This window comes from Pagrus pagrus (genome assembly GCF_965226575.1).
Source record: "Pagrus pagrus genome assembly, chromosome: 11".
Taxonomy (NCBI): Eukaryota; Metazoa; Chordata; class Actinopteri; order Spariformes; family Sparidae; genus Pagrus; species Pagrus pagrus.
The window spans coordinates 22,113,470-22,127,899 of NC_140195.1; the positions used below are offsets into that span (position 1 = coordinate 22,113,470).

General features: G+C 43.4%; 1 protein-coding gene across 2 annotated transcripts; it reads right to left on the reverse strand.

The window, feature by feature from the left end:
* Positions 1-4,117: 4,117 nt before the first annotated feature.
* LOC311265752 (acylamino-acid-releasing enzyme) lies at positions 4,118-14,171 on the reverse strand. 2 transcript variants are annotated; one of them, XM_084367729.1, is made up of 22 exons: positions 13,784-14,171; positions 12,311-12,446; positions 11,865-11,940; positions 11,701-11,776; positions 11,396-11,508; positions 11,125-11,259; positions 10,740-10,831; positions 9,945-9,982; positions 9,723-9,844; positions 9,577-9,637; positions 9,157-9,251; positions 8,758-8,809; positions 8,251-8,337; positions 7,829-7,932; positions 7,478-7,610; positions 7,312-7,395; positions 7,106-7,186; positions 6,641-6,729; positions 6,300-6,493; positions 6,099-6,201; positions 4,506-4,612; positions 4,118-4,402 (listed from the first exon to the last, which is right to left on the reverse strand). In XM_084367729.1, the coding sequence occupies exons 1-22, from the start codon at positions 13,908-13,910 to the stop codon at positions 4,270-4,272; spliced, it is 2,238 nt and encodes a 745-aa protein (XP_084223855.1). In that variant the 5' UTR covers positions 13,911-14,171; the 3' UTR covers positions 4,118-4,269. The 2 variants fall into 2 exon arrangements, with proteins under 2 accessions (XP_084223855.1, XP_084223856.1); XM_084367730.1 differs by lacking the exon at positions 8,251-8,337.
* Between the last annotated feature and the right edge of the window lie 259 nt (positions 14,172-14,430).

Below are 14,430 nucleotides of genomic sequence, written 5' to 3' on the forward strand. Positions count from 1 at the left end.
ACACACTCTACACACATGTAGAGATGTAACATCTTGGCACACGCCCACTATCCACAGGTGAAGGACATGGTTGGAGTCTTTGGATGAGAAGAGGGGAAGTTGCCATTACCAAGTGTGCAGATGTTGGAACTTTATGGTGGAGGATTTGATTTATTTACCTTGTAAAACCAGTTTTTACATTTGTCAAGCAGGAAATGGAAGTTTGAACAGCCATTTACAGCTTAAAGTGAGTCATACGCCCTCACAGCCCATCCAAACCCAATTTCAGCCCATTCCAGTCATTTTATTCTTTGGACTTTAAAGCACAGTGGATTCCACCAGTACAGTACATTACTTTCTCAACCCCGTAACTCAAGGCCCATTTCCTGTAGCGAGTCAACACACAGAGGAGTAAAGCTCAGTCAACGATTACAGCCAGGCCTTGTCTTCTGTGGGTTTAAGTCCTCAAGCACTAACAGGTGCGTCTAATATTAGACCTTAGCTAGGACCCATCACTTCTTACTCAAATTCAACCAACACTATAATTATTCATATTAAAGGAGACATATTATGCTCATTTTCAGGTTCATAATTTCATGTTGGGTTACTTCTAGAATAGATTTACATGCTTTAGTTCTCCAAAAACTCATACTGTCAAGTGCAGCAGCCCCAAATACCCAGTCTGCTCTGATTGGTCAGCTTTCACACACCTGAGCCAACACCGCTTACAACAATAGAGCAGCTGTGTTAAAGTATTTTCTTACTTGCCAAACTAGCCACTAGCTATATATTCCAGTGCATATGCTTTTTTCACACAGTATGTGGGAAATATAGCTTATTCAATTTCTTGCGAAGAGAAGATCAATACCACTCTCATGCGTATACGGTCAATATGAAGCTTTAGCTAGCAACGGGTTAGCTGAGTTTAGGATAAAGCCTTGAAACCAACCTGTCTTTGCTCAAAGGTAACAGAATCCACCTAACAGCACCTTCCAAAAGTTTTGTCCTCAGCGTGTGGTTGCCAAGCAAACGGACAATCCAGGAAGTTATTGCACACAACAGAAATTGTTATTTTATATAAAACCATGTAAAAAGAAATACAATATTGTTTCAACCTGTCTGATTTTACTTTTGGTATCTTGGGACGCAGCCCCACTAGCTGTTTGCTCTTTTCCATTATTTATGCTCAGCTACGCTAACCACCTGCTGGTTGTAGCATCACATTCAGCATAAATATATGAGACTGGAATCAATCTTCTCATCTAACTCTTAACACTTAATATGAATAATATTCTTAATCTTAATATTCCTTTAATTCATGGAAGAACACAGTTTGATCTAAAGTACTCGCAAGACTGCCAAAAGAAAATGTTTTATAGACAGAGCACTACATAGCAGCAGATGATGAATTTCAGTTTCCACTTGTGTGAAAGAGAAACAATGACAATGAAAATGAAAATTTAATTTGCAGATTGAGCAGTATGAATGTGCCTGGAACATTTAATGGCGATGATTGAACACTTTCCATGTGCACGTTCCAGGAGCTTCCCTCTGGCTCTGTCCTCGAGCCAGAATGTCTTCTAATGGGAAGATTTACCATGAAATTTGCTGAGTGAATTCATGCATCCTTGGGAATGAAGCCTTCACTCACTGATGTCTGTTTGCCGGACAATTTAACCCGACCTGGCTCTCCCCTGTTTTATTCTCCTCAGCTTTTTCCATCATTCTCTGCCGTGCTGTGTTTTCTCTGTCTTCTTTCTCTGCAGCCGGCTGGAGAGGGGAAGCACCAGAACAAACCACATCCAAAGGGCTCTTTGTCCTCCAGCGTCAGAAAGCACACTTGCACTCTTCCCTCCCTTTGTCTGCCTACCTCCTACATACACCCAGCATGAGCATGAGTCTTTCCCCTGTCTTCAGCTCTCAACAATGCCTCATCTCTGTGTCCCGGCCCACACACCAGAATACCACAGCGGGGCGCCCCGAACTTCTCCCGCTATCAGGCACCCAGTCGCCTTTGTCTCGCTCCGCTTTTCTTTATCTGTCGCTTCCTCATCAACGCAGTCTCTCAATCTGCATCCTTTTCTCCCTCCATCTCTCAAATTGGTGACCTCACCCAACACCCACATTACAGTGACTTCATCAGGCGGCAGCTGCATTCAAGGCCGCAGAGAAAAAGTGTTGGTGGAGGGGACAATTAACACCGCCGCTGTGTCTGGGACACCAGGGTGAGACTGCTGAGAGGAAACTTCTGGAACATATCAACCACCCCGACCTAATATCATCTGAGGCACTTAATCTTCGAAAATCTGCATCTGTGAAATTCATTTGTCAGCAGTATCAGTTGAAGGAATGGCCGCTTGTGTTGTCTGGGAAATGAAAGTGGTGGGACTGTTGAAGGTCGCTATGAAGTCTCAACAAAGCCACCAACGCACTGACAAACACTGGGAGCGCTTTCCTCAGAAACTGCACCTCTTATCAGTGTCCCACGCCTCAGATGTTTTCACATGTTGCCCCTTTTCTTTTAGAGACAGAGGTGACATTTGTGCATTAAAATGCCAAAAAACGACTGGAGCTTTGTTCAGGGCTGATTCTAGCTTTTTGGGGGACCTATGCGAAATGTTGTTTGGGGGCTGATATTTTGTGAAAGTGTTATGTGTGTCGGGGGGATCCCATATGCTTTTTATCTATTTTATTTGTTTTAACAGTTTTAACCGAGTCCAGTCTCCTCAGTGTTATTTCCTTCAAGTCTCAAGACAAACAGATAGCTCTCGTTTTAGCTTGTTCTTATTATTACGACTCATTTTCGGGACAAACAGGACAGAATTCGGGATTTGAGAACAGATCGTAGTTCAGGACTGTCCCAAATTTTTCAGGATGCTGGTCGTCTTGGTGCTGAGTCACCACGACGACGTGCCCCCTGATCCGATCAGACACGCCCGGTTCAGTCAATCAGTTTCATCTACATTACAATTTTGTTTCAGCATGGTGCCCCCTGGTGGCTTCTTGGAACCTGTGCAACCGCATACGGCAAGAAACAGCCAAAATTGTCCAAAACCCAAAAAATCTGTAATTTTATTAAAGGGTAACGGTGCAGTTCATTTGTTCATCTGTTGCTTTAACCCCTGGGAAAACATCAGAGGATGCATCAGAGAGTGAGGAAAGAAGTCGGCAAATTAGATGACGTAATGTGAATAAAACCTTAAAACATTACCTTGTCACTGAACATTTCTGATCAATTCACTTAGATTTTCATCAGGAATGGGGGTTGTTTAACAACGAAAGCCCATGCTCCCACACTACTTACGTCTTTTGTTTTGATTGAGAGCCCCCTAGCAGCAGAAATTACATCCTGCGTGTTTGTGGACAGGGTTGGTTTGCTGAATGATACAGAAAATCTGTTATGCTAATCCCACAATTTGAACTGCCAAGTGCCAGATGGAGGAAAGACAATGTAAAACAAGCGTCTGGTGAGGAGACGTAAATATCTGGTAAGCAAGAGAGCCAGATATTTTCCTCAAGAGATGATCACCATGACAAAAAAATCCAGAACTGAGGGAAACAGACAGTCAGGAAGAGACCACTCTGTCGAATCCTGTCTGTAAGTTTGAACTTTGTTACAACGGATTATTTGTTTGGGCAGCACAGCAAGGAAGGTGGTCAACAGCCTCAATTTAAGAGTCCAGATGAGGTTTCGTGTGGTTTGGGTGATTTACAGCTCTGTAGTGGGTCCGTGCGGTTACAAGGCCTCAGATGTCAGATTTTGAAATGTGACTGTTCAAGTTTCACGCAGCACTTTGAGCTCTGGATCCCTTTGACTCTGATGATGGCGAGTCAGGCCAACAAGGTCGCACTTGCACGACCAAAAAAACAACTTATTTTAATGTGCAATGGATTTTGTGCATTTAGACCGAAGCATCCATGTATATATGTTTTATGATGTTAAATTATATATTTTAGATGTTGAGAGAAAAGGAAAACTGTTATAGACTGTTATACATAGACAGAGTGTGCCATCTGCTGGACAGTGTGCTAATTACATGTACTGTACTGTAAGTGTAAAACTGCATATGTGACACAGTCTCAACAGGCATACAATTAGGCAACTGAGTGATCAAACACAACATAATCTACACATCACTACAGGTTTGTAAAAGTTTCTTTATTACATGCTTTGATTTAGAAATGGGTTTACAAAATGTTAAACAATGTAACATACAGAATGTTTTTTGTTTTGTTATTAAAAGGCAGTGGTGTGTTCAAGTCTGTCAGCTGCTGTGATGGTGAGCTAATTCAGCAGCAGAACTCCTTTTGGTGTGTGTGTGTTTGGAGATGCTGCTGCAGCCACAGCACCGTGTTGAGGAAGCAGTCGGCCAGTGTGTCCACTCTGGACAGAGAATGTCCGTCATCTGGGAACCACAACAATCTGGAGGGACAAACAGAACAACAGGCGCACAATTATTAGTCTCGATGACACTCAGGGTGAGGACAGCACGACTGATTGAAACCCTCTGTATGCTCTGTTGTACCTGACAGGTGAAGCTCTGCTCTTCAGTGCTTTGTAGAGCTCCAGACCCTGGTGAGGAGACACTCGCCTGTCTCTGCCCCCCAGCATCAGCAGCACTGGAGCCTTGATCTACAATACACACAGAAACTAGCTTCATGGCAGTTTCTTCAGATTTTGATGAGGTTTCTGTAGGTTCTTGTCGCCTTACAAAAACATGCAACGAACAACTACAGTTCCTTTATAAAAAAAAATACTTTTTCTTTAGACCTTTGCTCTAGTGCCACTAAAATGTCACTAAACTTGACACAAGAGATTAACCCAAGACAAGGTCTCATGTCTACAAAACGGATGTCTGGATTGCCATGAAAATAACTTTTTCATTTTAAAAGGTGCACTATGTAGTTTTGGGGAAGAACTTTAATCAGATGAGACTGATTTTTTTATGCCTCAACAAACTCTTTATTTTCACGACTGAATAAACAAACTACCCTTAAAGGACAACACAATTTCATACTGTTTTACATACTTATTTTCCTCTGAGAACAGCTTGTTTATTCAGTTATGGAAAAATAAATATTTCTGAGTTTGTATTATTACCTCATTGTTATGACCCCGAGTCATTAGTGTGTTTTTATTTGTTGCTGATCTGTCTCTCCTCCTCAGTGTTGTGTGTGAGCAGTCTCTCTCTGAGTGTGTGTGTGTGTGTGTGTGTTTCTGATTGAGAGCAGGTTGGACCTGCTGATTGGCTCGCTCAGCTTGATTGCTGACATGGGAACAGCCAGCTGACTGCAATCTCCCTCTCCACCAATCTTCCACTTCCAACATGGACCAGTGTCTAGTTTGACTAGTGTTTTATTTGTGATGTAAACCAGTTGTGAGTAACTCAGCTGCAGTACAATCTGTAATTTTGTAAATAGACAGACGGTGTTGTAGCATAGTAGGAGGGAGAAGCCTTTTTCTTTGATAACCCTTTTTCTCCTGTTTATACTGATTTAAGAGTTAGGTAAGATTTTGTCTTTTGTTTATATTTTAGATTTGCAGCAGGAAGTTAGAGTAAACAGATTCTTTTGTTTGTTGTGTTGACCTTGTTCTCCCTCTGAAGCAAAAATAAGTGACACTGGCTTTCTTGGGAGTGAAAAGAATGGGGAGACACACATCCTGTTATGTCCTGGGTTCCCCTAGACCAGGGGCGTAACACTCATCAATATTGTAAATATTAAAATTCTGACTTTGAATATCTTCTTCAAAACTGCACCTTTTATTTCAGCTCAACAGTCAGGTCAAAATACACACATCTAATTCTCAGATTGCCGTGGAATTAAAGGAAAAACTTTTTATAATGTCCTCTTAAGTGTTTTTTTCTCTATTACCAACTGCAAAACATAAACACTTTTAGGCGACTACTGATAAGGCTCTAAGAACAGCAAAATGACATACATTTTCGTAGTTTGAGGTCTAAAGCATTGCAGGCTCTAGAAGATGCTTGTAAGACTTTAGATTTCCAGCCTTGATATTGAGGCAGCTGCATAAAGTGACAAATACAAATAACGTCTGTTTCTAAGAATATGTTAAGTTATTTGTACATTATATTAAATACATTTTAATTCTGTCTGACCTGAGCAGCATGTGTGATGGGTGACTTCTCCAACATGGTAGCCAGGGCCTCAGCAGTAGGGATCTGGTCATATGAATAATGAAGCCCCACACTGCTGTAACGCCTGCAGACAGAGAGAGAGGACGAAAGATTCTGACTTTAAAGTGGTTGGGATGTGTTGCAGTTTGTGGATAAGAGGTTGTGTACGTGCACATGTCTCACCAGTCCACAATGTCACTGGTGCCCAGTAAAGTGGCAGCATTAATGACGGGGTTCCTGGCCGCACACGCTCTGTAGAAGTCTGGGTACTGACCAACCAGGTGACAGGAAAGGAAGCCCCCGTGTGAGCCGCCAACCACGGCCAAGCGTTTGGGATCAAGGGTGATGTCCGTCCGCAGCGCAGTGAGCACGGCCCTCTGGGGAAAGACAATCGGGTCAAATCGTTTTCAGCTGCAGGGTGACACGAGCGTGCCGGCCTTCTACCTACGATTCGTCCTTTCCCTCCCTCCCTCATCATTACAACTCCTGTTTTTTTTTTACTCTGACGCTGTGTCAGTCAGTACCTGCACATCTTTTACATCCTGGCTCCCGATCCGACCGATCAGAGACAAAATGCTGTCCTGGCCGAACCCTGTTGATCCTCTGTAGTTCACTAGGTAGAGAAAATAAAAAGAGGAGGAGAGACAGCTAAGAAAGAGGAATGGAAAAGTCTTTGATAATGTGAATCTATCAGGATTTGTTTTTAGTTCTGTTCTGGTTTACACCAAATAAAATGATATGAACAGTTTTTCCTCACACAAGAAAAAGACAGACCACTTTTACAGTAAACGTCTCTCATATTTTTGTGCTAAAATGAAACTAGTCGCTATGCTAAAGCTAAGCTAGCCAGCTGCTGATTGTAGCTTCATATTTAGTGTGCCGACATAACAGTGGCGTCAATCTTCTCATTTATGAAGGCAAATTAGTAAATGACCCAACATGTCAAACTAATTCTGTGGAGAAGCTGCTGACAAACTGAGCTGTCTCACCCATGAGCACAGCTAAGCCAAGTTTAACCAGTCCAGCTGTGGTGCTGTTCCACTCTGCTGAGAACTGGGAGTGGGGGCCACCTGGGGGAGCAAACAACCACACATATAATCATATTATAAAGACAATCAAGTAAAATGTTTCGATATGTTTCCATCATGTAAACAGAAATACAGCAACCAGTCAAATATGTGAAGTTAATGCAGACCATGGATGAAGACGACCAGAGGTGTCTTGGCATCGTGGAGGGGACGAGGTGGTTTCACCAGGACGGCCCCGAAGTCTAAACCAGCTGATGAAAGGAGACACACACAAATTTACATTTATCATAATTTTGACGCAGTGGTGTGTGTGTGTGTGTGACTCATCCTCACAGTAGTGTGTGTTGTCCTCCTCTGGTGGAGGTGTAACATCTAGAACTGACCAGTGAAAGTCAAAGGTCGTGATGGGCTGCTGCAGGGTTTGCCAGGTCACGTCCTCACCTGCGGAGGGGAGGAAACCCACTCTCTAATCACACACACACACAAACACACACACACACACACACACACACACACACACAGATATAAGAAACACAACACATATTACTATGACTGCTATGCTAAAATACAGTTTACTGCATTGTGAAACAAGATGAGTTTGTTTTATCAACCACATTTGTGTTTGTGTTTGTGTGTGTATGCGTGTGTGTGTGTGTGTGTGCGCGTGTGTGTGTGCTGTCTGACCAGAGTGGAAGGTGTGTTGGGGCTGGAGCAGCAGACGACCATCAGGTCTTTCTGCACTGTCAACAGCTTCCAGCTGCCATATTGTTTGGAAACATCAGAGAGACCTGCAGAGGAGAGGAGGGAGCACAGACAAACAAAGGCAGGAGTAAAGAGAGAGAAAGACACGATGAAGGAAAGAGTTAAAGCTCTGTTGACTGCGACATTCAGCTCTTGCAATACAACCTTCATCTGACCACTTCTTAAAATACAAATCTCAACAAAAATGTGATCAAATGTGGTGATTTATTAAATGCATTTGACTTTTATTTTAACTTATTTACTTATTCAGTGTGTGCTCCTGTGGTGTTTGTTTAACTTTTGCCTCTTATTTTGAAATTTGCCGATAGGATGCTGGTGGCAACATCCTGTTGGTCTTGCCATACCTTCCTGTTCTCTCTTGTGCTCCTGATGATGAAGATGAGGAGGAGGTGGAGGAGGGGGAGGGGGGAGAGGAGGATCAGGAAGAGGATCTGGAGGTGGAGGAGGAGGAGATGGAGGAGGAAGGTGAGAGTAAGAAGAAAGGGGAACACCTGGAAGTGGAGTAAAAGGAGAAGGGGGAGGGGGAAGAAGAGGGGAAAGGGGAGCAGGAGAAAAAGGAGATGGCAGAGGAACAGCAGCAGGAGGAGGAGGAGGAGGAGGAAAATGAAATGCATGGAAAGCAGGGGATAGGGGATAATGGGGAGGCCAACAGGGAGAAGGAGGAGGCGGAAGCAGAGGAGAGAGGGGAGGATGGGAGCAGGGCGAGGGAGGCGGAGGGAAACTAAGAGATGGAGATGAGGACAGAAGAGGAGGAGGAGGAGGAGGCGGAGGAGGAGGAGGAGCAGGAGGAGGAGGCGGCGGAGGAGGAGGAGCAGGAGGAGGAGGCGGCAGAGGAGAGGAAGGACTCTTACTATCAGAGAGGGACGTAACTTTGTTTGATCTTCTGTCGACCATAAACAGATCCTGAGAGAGAGGAAGAGAGTGAGCCAGTTATGGCGTGTACAGGAAAAAAAACAAAAACTTAAACCGTTGCTTTGTAGGTAACAGTTACTCTCATGTCTGTGTATTAATCATGTTGCTGGAGCCAGGAGTTGATTAGCTTAGCTTAGCTTAGCTTAGCATAAAGACTGGAAGTGAAGGGAAACAGCTAGCCTGGCTCTATTACAAGTTCACAAAATCTGCCTACGAGAGCTTCTAAAGCTCACTGATGGACACAAGCTGTGGCTTTACATTTCAGCTTATGTACAGATCACACAAATAAAACAAAACATGTTAAATGTCAAACTACTTCTTAAATATGTGGTTGTTACCTTCCAGTTCCTGCGGGCGCTGCTGAACACCACTCTCTGACTGTCTGCAGACCAGCAGCAGGATGGCAGCGCTTCATACACGCCTGCAAACTCACCTGAAACAGAGACACATGCATGCTCACAATGAAAATAACAATATTTGCTTATAAGCACTAAACACGAAGTACAGCTGAGTCTTTGATCATAAGCCAGACTGTTGGATCATTTTGACCTGATGATGTCACTGGACCAAAGTTCAAAAACCCATCCGTACACGCAAAACTGTTAATGTCAACCACAGGATGGTGCTAGAGGAGAAGTTAGTAGATCTCATCGTCCAGGGACCATGAATGTGTGTTTTAAAAAAACAAAAACAAGCAGCACTGTTATCCCTTGAGCCAAATTGCTAGTGTGGCTAAAAGCTAACAGTATGTGACCTACCAGGCTGTGCTCTGTTGACAACATCCAGCAGTGTGGAAGTCTTCCCGCTCTTCAGGTCCAGCTGTGGAGGATCAACAGTGATGGTTAATAAAAGCACAGACACACATGCATAAACACACACAGACACACACACACAGAGTAGCTACCTGCTGCAGACTGAGGCACTGGCTGTGAGGACCAAACACTCGACCCTGCAGGTAGATGAGCGTGGACCCGTCTGGACTCAGCCTGGGACTGGACACAGACAGGTTGTGTCCAGACAGACACTCTGGTTATGAGGGAGGAGGACGTACAGGGATCAGATGAGCCGAGCAGACAGAGTGTGTGAGTTTGGTTCATTAACAAAGACTCAAAGACAAAGTGCTCACCACAGTTTCCGTCCAGGTCCAGCTTGAATAACGCTGACCTGAAACACAGTTTTTGGAGAAAGAGACACAAAATGAAGTTTCCACTGTTTAGTCTGAGGCCTGCTGTACAAATAAACTATTTTTACATGATTCAGTGAACTAAATGTTTTGTACTTGGTGCCTGGAAACACAAACAAGGTTTAACATCGTTTCTGCTTTTTCTGCTCAATCGCCGCTGTTTTCCATTTTCCTTTTCAGTTTCAATTTGGTACGAGTTAACCTCCTGTGTCGCCAACATACTGTTAAAATAACAATGATAATTGATTGATTATGTAAATGATCATTTATAGTGCTTTTATACAGAGTATGTGTTTTATATGGAAGCCCATTTCGGCCAGTTAAAGAAAATAATTGATCAAAACTTGTTTTAAATCCCCATGGTAAGTCATAATTATGGGATAAAAAGGAAAGTAAACCATGGAAACTGCCATTAAACAAAAAAACCATAAAATTAGATAATTATGAAATTAGGTTTTCATCAATTTTTGGAGGAAATGGGCTTCTATAGGTTTCAAGAACAAGAAGTCCATTGTTTGTTTGTTTGTTTGTTTGTTTACAACAGACCAACAGTGATTAAAGGGTTTGCTAAAGAGGAAAAATTAGAAGAAGTTATATGCCAGTGTTTTCTCTGATAGTTTTCTTTTTATTACTTCTCGAATTAACGGATGATTTTTACGGCAATGTTAATAAAACTCACTTCACATTATTTCTGTTTATTCTAATGCTTGTGACGAGAACACAGAGCAGCTGTCTCACCTGCGGTTGGAGCAGAACTTCAGTCCGAGTCTGAACGGTTCGTGGTACCAACCGACAAAAAACACAGACTGACTGCCGGGAGCCCACAGAGCCTGGAGGACAAAAACACACACACACACACACACACACACACACACACACACACCGATTGATAATTACAGAAAAAACCTATCCATGTGTAAAAAGTGCAGAGGAAATCCTATTGTTTGTATCGGTATTATTACAGATGCCAGTAAATCTGCACTGGAATTTATACTCCAGCACAAAGACACACTGGGATACTGATTTCACACTTGACCTCCATAAATTAACAGTCCAAAAACAACTAAAGCCTGCAGAGTCAGGTGAGGGAGCTGAAAGTCTGTCTGTCCTCATCTGTCCTCACCTGTCCAGGTGAGACATCAGGCGGGACGCCCTGCAGCACGCTGACAAAGCCGATCTGCAGATTCACCGCACAAAGCACCGGAGCGCTCTTATGGGTCAGACCCTCGCCCCAGTCTTCACTGTACACACTCCGGTCCTATTGGAGCACAATTACACACACAAGCAAAATAAAAGACAAAAACATGCAACGCTGTATAGTTAATGACATGATTGGATGTCATCTTTTGTTTTGTTTGTGTATGTGTGTGTGTGTGTGTGTGTGTGTGTAATACCTTCAAACATGCAGATTTCCCATCATGTGTTTCTGCTGATGTGTTCTTGCTCTTCTCAGCTACATACAGCAGTTTGTTCTCACACTCCGACCAGGACAGACAGCCAAACTGAGCTGGAAACACACACACACACACACACACACACACACACAGTAAAAAGTATATATAGGCACATGAACACACAACAATACAGACGCACAATAAGTCATACTTCTCAAATGTGGAAAATATCATATAGGTTGATGTGACTTGGTTAGTGATGCTGAGCTTGCTGAAATAAGACAAACCTGAAACGTGTGTCTTACCGTCATCGTACACTCTGCCGTGTCTGTTGAGAGCAGTCAGGTTGAGGCTTTTCCTGAGGCCCTGGGGGTCCCATATCTGAACAGCAACATCCATAAACAACAACAGTCTGTCAAAATGCTCAAACATGGACTTTACAGAGGATATTTCCGTCTAATTTCCTCACCTCGAGGAGCTGATGGCCTCCTGTTTCCCTGACAACAGCCCTCCGGCCTCGGACGGGAGAGAGTCCGGTCAGTAATCTGAAGAGCACAAGAGAAATGAATTCTGTTGATTAAAGAAAAATGAACAGCAAGCTGAAAATCAATGTTCCACTGCCTCTCTGGTTAAAGATTAAACGATACAACTGCTGCTACAATATTTGGGAAATTGTTTTAGATTCCAGTTGGTCTGGATAAACAAATGTAAATGTGGATAAAAACAGTGTATGCGGAAGTATGTCAGCCCTTTGGTCAGCAATGCCAAATATATGACCAAATGTTCATATCGTATGCTGCTCAGATCTCACATTCAGGCAGCAGCAACATGGTCCGAGCATTCAATCAATTCAATATCAAGCTCTCAGTGAAATATGAGTGAGTATTTTGTGAATGTATATTTGAGTGTACTCACTCTCCAGACACAGGGACACAGGGTCCTGGCGGGAGGACAGTCTTGATGCTCTTGCGGTCATTGCTGTCTACGATCAGAGTCCACTGCTGCGAGTAGCGAATTCTGGAGCCTCGGACCGGGTCGCTCTGACTCAACTCTGGATGTGGACACAATGAGACGTTTTACAAAGTTGGGTTAAATAAAGGGACGCTTGATTATTCTAATAATCCAAATCTATGCGATACAAACTTAGAGAGGAAACTTCTTAGCCAGAAAATGCAAGCATCCTGGTATAAATGATCATTACACTGGTTGATTTGAACATTTATTGTGTTGTTCGTGTTATGTTGAGGCCATTAAAACAGGTGCTTTGTTTGGATGACCTGCATGTCCCTCCTTCAACCCCCCAATCCAATGTACTGCACATTATCCAATAAACAGCGGTCAGGTTGGATGGTACTCTCCCAGACAAACAGATGGGTTTACTCTGTAAACCTTTTTAAACCCTGAAGACAAGATCACTGGTGTCAGTCCCAGAGCTGCAGGTCACGGAAGCCAAAGAAAAGCTGAAAGTCAGAGGAAGTGTTTGTTTTTTTTCTCATGATGGCCTTTAATTGTTTGCATTATTCACTAGCTGATTCAGGTTAACACGATTATAAGAGAGCAAGATATCTGGATGAATGTCCAAACTGTTATTAAAGCTCTTCACTTTCACATCAGAGCCTCACATGGTCATTTGAATGGACATTCACAAATGGAAATTATGTCCATAAAGCTTTCATATTCATACATTCATCATCCCCAGATGATGAACTATTTCCATTTTAGACATTATGAGTTTTTCTCTTCTTGTGCCGTCATCAGCCCAAATTGTCAGCTTTCCCTACATGAGCTGTGTTGGGCAAACTGGCATTCAACTTTAAAGGAGCCCTAGTGTGCTTTATCAGTTTTTTCCTTTCTTTCAGTGTGTCATATAGGTTCTTGTGCATGTGAAGAACTTGCAAGTCAAAAGCACATATCTGTGGCAACAGGAGCGCCTCTCTCCCACAGCAAACACTGCTCCTGAAGCTCCTGAAATGCTGTCAGTAGCTCCGCCTTTAATTCCGCAACTTCGATGTCAAACTTCATCACCATGTCAGGCATTTGCATAATTTATGGCTATATTCCTGGTAGAAGTGAAGCTCATTGGGAGCTGAAAACATGACGGAGCTGACAGGAGACATGGTGAGCAGTGCTGGGTCAGGCATGTGTGAGCTGACCAATCAGAGCAGACTGGGTCTTAAAGAGACAGGAGCTAAAACAGAGAGTCTCATACAGAGGGGGAATAAAGTGATGCAGCACTGGACAGTATGAGAAAAATAATGTGTTTTTTGAGAACGATAGCATGTAAACCTATTCTAGCAGTAACCCAGAATACTTTATGAACCTGAAAATGAGCATATGTTTCCTCTAAGTGCCACAGTTTTAGCTTCTTGACTACAAATGGACGGTCACCTGCGGCCACAGTGAAGATGCGGAGCTCTGGGAGCTGCTCCTCAGTCACGTGGGCGGAAAGAGGCGCAGGGAGGGTGCTGACCTCCCCGTACACCCCGGTGATCTGTCCGGGCTCCATCTGTGTCATCACCGACTTGTCACACTGGCCCCTTCAACACCAGCAGCTCGGACACAAGTGCTAATTCATGCGTCGGACATTAGCATCAAACCGCGTCCCGTCAGCCGCTCGGAGGGTTCAGTCAGGCGTCAGGTTCGGTTTCCGCGCGGTTCCGTTCATGAATCCATCCACACCAGTCTGTCAATGATTTTATCGACTCCCGTGGACTTGATTCAACATTTCACAACAATGATGTTCACTGCACCAGCGCCTCCATGTTGAATTCATGAATGGACGAAACCACTTTAGTTCCGTTTGGAGGGGGAGGTAGCAGAGGAGAGTGGCCACAAGGGGGCAGCAGAGGATCACTAAGGATGATTACCTTGTGATTTATTAAACATTTCATTACCAGCTATTAAATGTACAATATTTATCTTCGTTTTTATTTCATTTGTTTGAAGTTTTCTTTGTGCGTTCAAGAGCACCCCTCTGTTCAGATGTATAGGGGGTCTTAGTTATTAACATTGTATAACTTAAAGGTGCAATATGT